This window comes from Babylonia areolata, chromosome 1 (genome assembly GCF_041734735.1).
Source record: "Babylonia areolata isolate BAREFJ2019XMU chromosome 1, ASM4173473v1, whole genome shotgun sequence".
Lineage (NCBI taxonomy): Eukaryota > Metazoa > Mollusca > Gastropoda > Neogastropoda > Buccinidae > Babylonia > Babylonia areolata.
This window is the reverse complement of record NC_134876.1, coordinates 2,446,978-2,449,477: the sequence shown is the minus strand read 5'-3', so window position 1 is coordinate 2,449,477 and position 2,500 is coordinate 2,446,978. Positions and strand designations below refer to the sequence as shown.

Below are 2,500 nucleotides of genomic sequence, written 5' to 3'. Positions count from 1 at the left end.
TTTATATCATGACTCTGGCACACACACAGACACACACACGCACGCATTCACACACATTCTCTCTCCCTCTCTCTCACTATCTCTCTCTCCATCTCACACCCCCACACCCCCATCCACCCCTAAACAAACAAAATACTCCAACGACCCTCTCCCTCCCCGACAAACACATGGAATCACTTTCTTTTTACACACACGATTTAACAAAAAGAAATTAAACTTGAAACATAGATCTACAGAAAAAGCCCATTTGGGGCTCTAAAGACCAACTAACAAAAAAACCCCAAAAACAACAACAACAACAAACAAAAACAACGATCTCCGATATATATATATATATATATATAGGCAAGCAAAGTGAATGCCTGGTACCTGAAGCTGCTTCTCCGCTTTGTGACGGGTGAGGCGGAGGTGGTGGTGGTGGTTGAGGTTCCCTCACCAAGGGAATCTGGGAACAGGACAAAAGACATCAATGAATACATGAATAAATAAATAAATAAATACATGTTTATATATATATATATATATATATATATATATATATATAATACACACACACACACACACACACACACACATATATATATATAGACTGAGAAAGAGAATGAGATTGAGAGACTGAGAGAGAGAGAGAGAGAGAGAGAGAGAGAGAGAGAGAGAGAGAGAGAGAGAGAGAGAGAGAGAGAGAGAGAGAGAGAGAGAGCTTCGTAGTGGAGGAAAAAACAAGCGTAAGTAACAGCTGAACAACTCTTTTTCGTTGTTCCAAAATAACTTTTACATAAATTAAAAAAAGAAGAAAAAAAAGAAGGGAAATATGAAAATAACTGCAGACATTTTTCAAAGACTGTAATTTGGTGGTGGTGGTGGGGGGGGGGGCGGGAAGGGTGTGTGTGTGTTTGTGTAGGGGTGGGGGGGGTGGGGGTGGCGTTCGAATTCTCGCTGAGGGAGAGGGCCAACTGTAAGCCTGATATGACAGCAGTTTTGTTCATCGTCTGTGGACTCCTCAGATATTCCGGCACTGGCAGTGAACTGTCATCCCCTACTAGCAAGTGATCATGATACACCAACTACATAAAGACACACACACACACACACACACACACACACACACACACACATATATATATATATATATATATATATATATAGAGAGAGAGAGAGAGAGAGAGAGAGAGAGAGAGAGGGAGAGAGAGAGAGATGGGGGGGTGGGGGGGGGGCAGAGACAGACAGAGACAGAGAGACACACAGAGAGAACTCAGACTCAGTTTATTTATTCAAGGACATGGCCTCATAGGAAGAGGTCTTAGTACTTACGAATATGTACTTCAAGAACAAAAGGACATACTTGTCAATATATGGCTGTCTTTCTCAAATGGAATTCTTTTACAAATTGCAAAAGAACACGGTCATCAGCAGATGCCGTCAGTAGACAAAGTCGAAATGAACTTGGCTGTATTTCGTATCTTTCTGGGATCCGTTTTGACCAGAAATCATTAAGAAGGGAGGGAGTGAGAGAGGGAGGGAGGGAGAGAGAGAGAGAGAGAGAGAGAGAGAGAGAGAGAGAGATGGGAGAGAGAGAGAGAGAGAGAGAGAGGGAGACAAAGCCAGCGAGACAGACAGACAGACAGACAGATAATCAGACAGACAGGCAGACAGGACAAGGGGACACAGAGACGCAGAAAGGCCACATTGACACAGACAGCCAGAGACGACCAAAGGGACATACAGGCAGACAGACAGACAGAACAGACGCGGGGACCCAGACATGGACTGAGACCCAGACAAACAGAGGCACAAAATGACCGACAACCATTCTATAAAATAACGAATAACATAATTCATTTAAACAGCCCCGAATCTGGCTTGGAGACAAATCAAAAGTGCTTTCACATACAACGTTCACATGCGTGCATTAGTCTGAACACCGAGAGATGAAAGACAAACCTAGAAACGGTATATACATAAAAGGATGGAGAAATTCTGAGCACAGAGAGAGAGAGAGAGAGAGAGAGAGAGAGAGAGACAGAGAGAGAGAGAGAGAGAGAGAGAGAGAGACAGAGACAGAGACAGAGAGACAGAGAGAGAGAGAGAGAGAGAGGGTGGGGTGGGGTGGAGGGGTTGTTTCGGAAATAGGTGTATTTTAGGGCCAGACTTGAAAGAGCTGAATGCAAGGATTTGACGGAGCGAAAGAGGGAGATCGTCCCATGTGTGAGGTCCACCCAGAGACACACAAAGGAGCGGCGGGCGACTGGAAAAAAGACGATCAGTTTTAAGCCCCCCCCCCCCCACCCCCCACCCGCCACCCTTAAAATCAACAAGCAAACCCAAAAGAGCAAAAAGAATAAGATAACATGAATGAACAAGAGAGGCAAGGCCTTCAAGACTCACTTGTGATACACTTTAAAAAAAAAATCTAATCGTTAAAATGTGTTCTGTATTTGTTAATATAAAGCTTCGGGTTAAAAGAAAATGAAAAAAAGAAAAAAAAAGTCCTAACGGCAGA

The 2,500-nt window shown here is 43.5% G+C and overlaps 1 protein-coding gene across 1 annotated transcript in view; it reads right to left on the bottom strand.

The window, feature by feature from the left end:
- LOC143296284 (kalirin-like) overlaps positions 1-2,500 on the bottom strand; it is a 450,295-nt gene that overhangs the window by 236,844 nt on the left and 210,951 nt on the right. The window contains exon 23 of the mRNA XM_076608165.1: positions 370-445. Within this exon, the coding sequence (XP_076464280.1) occupies positions 370-445 (76 nt within the window). The remainder of the gene's footprint in view (positions 1-369; positions 446-2,500) is intronic.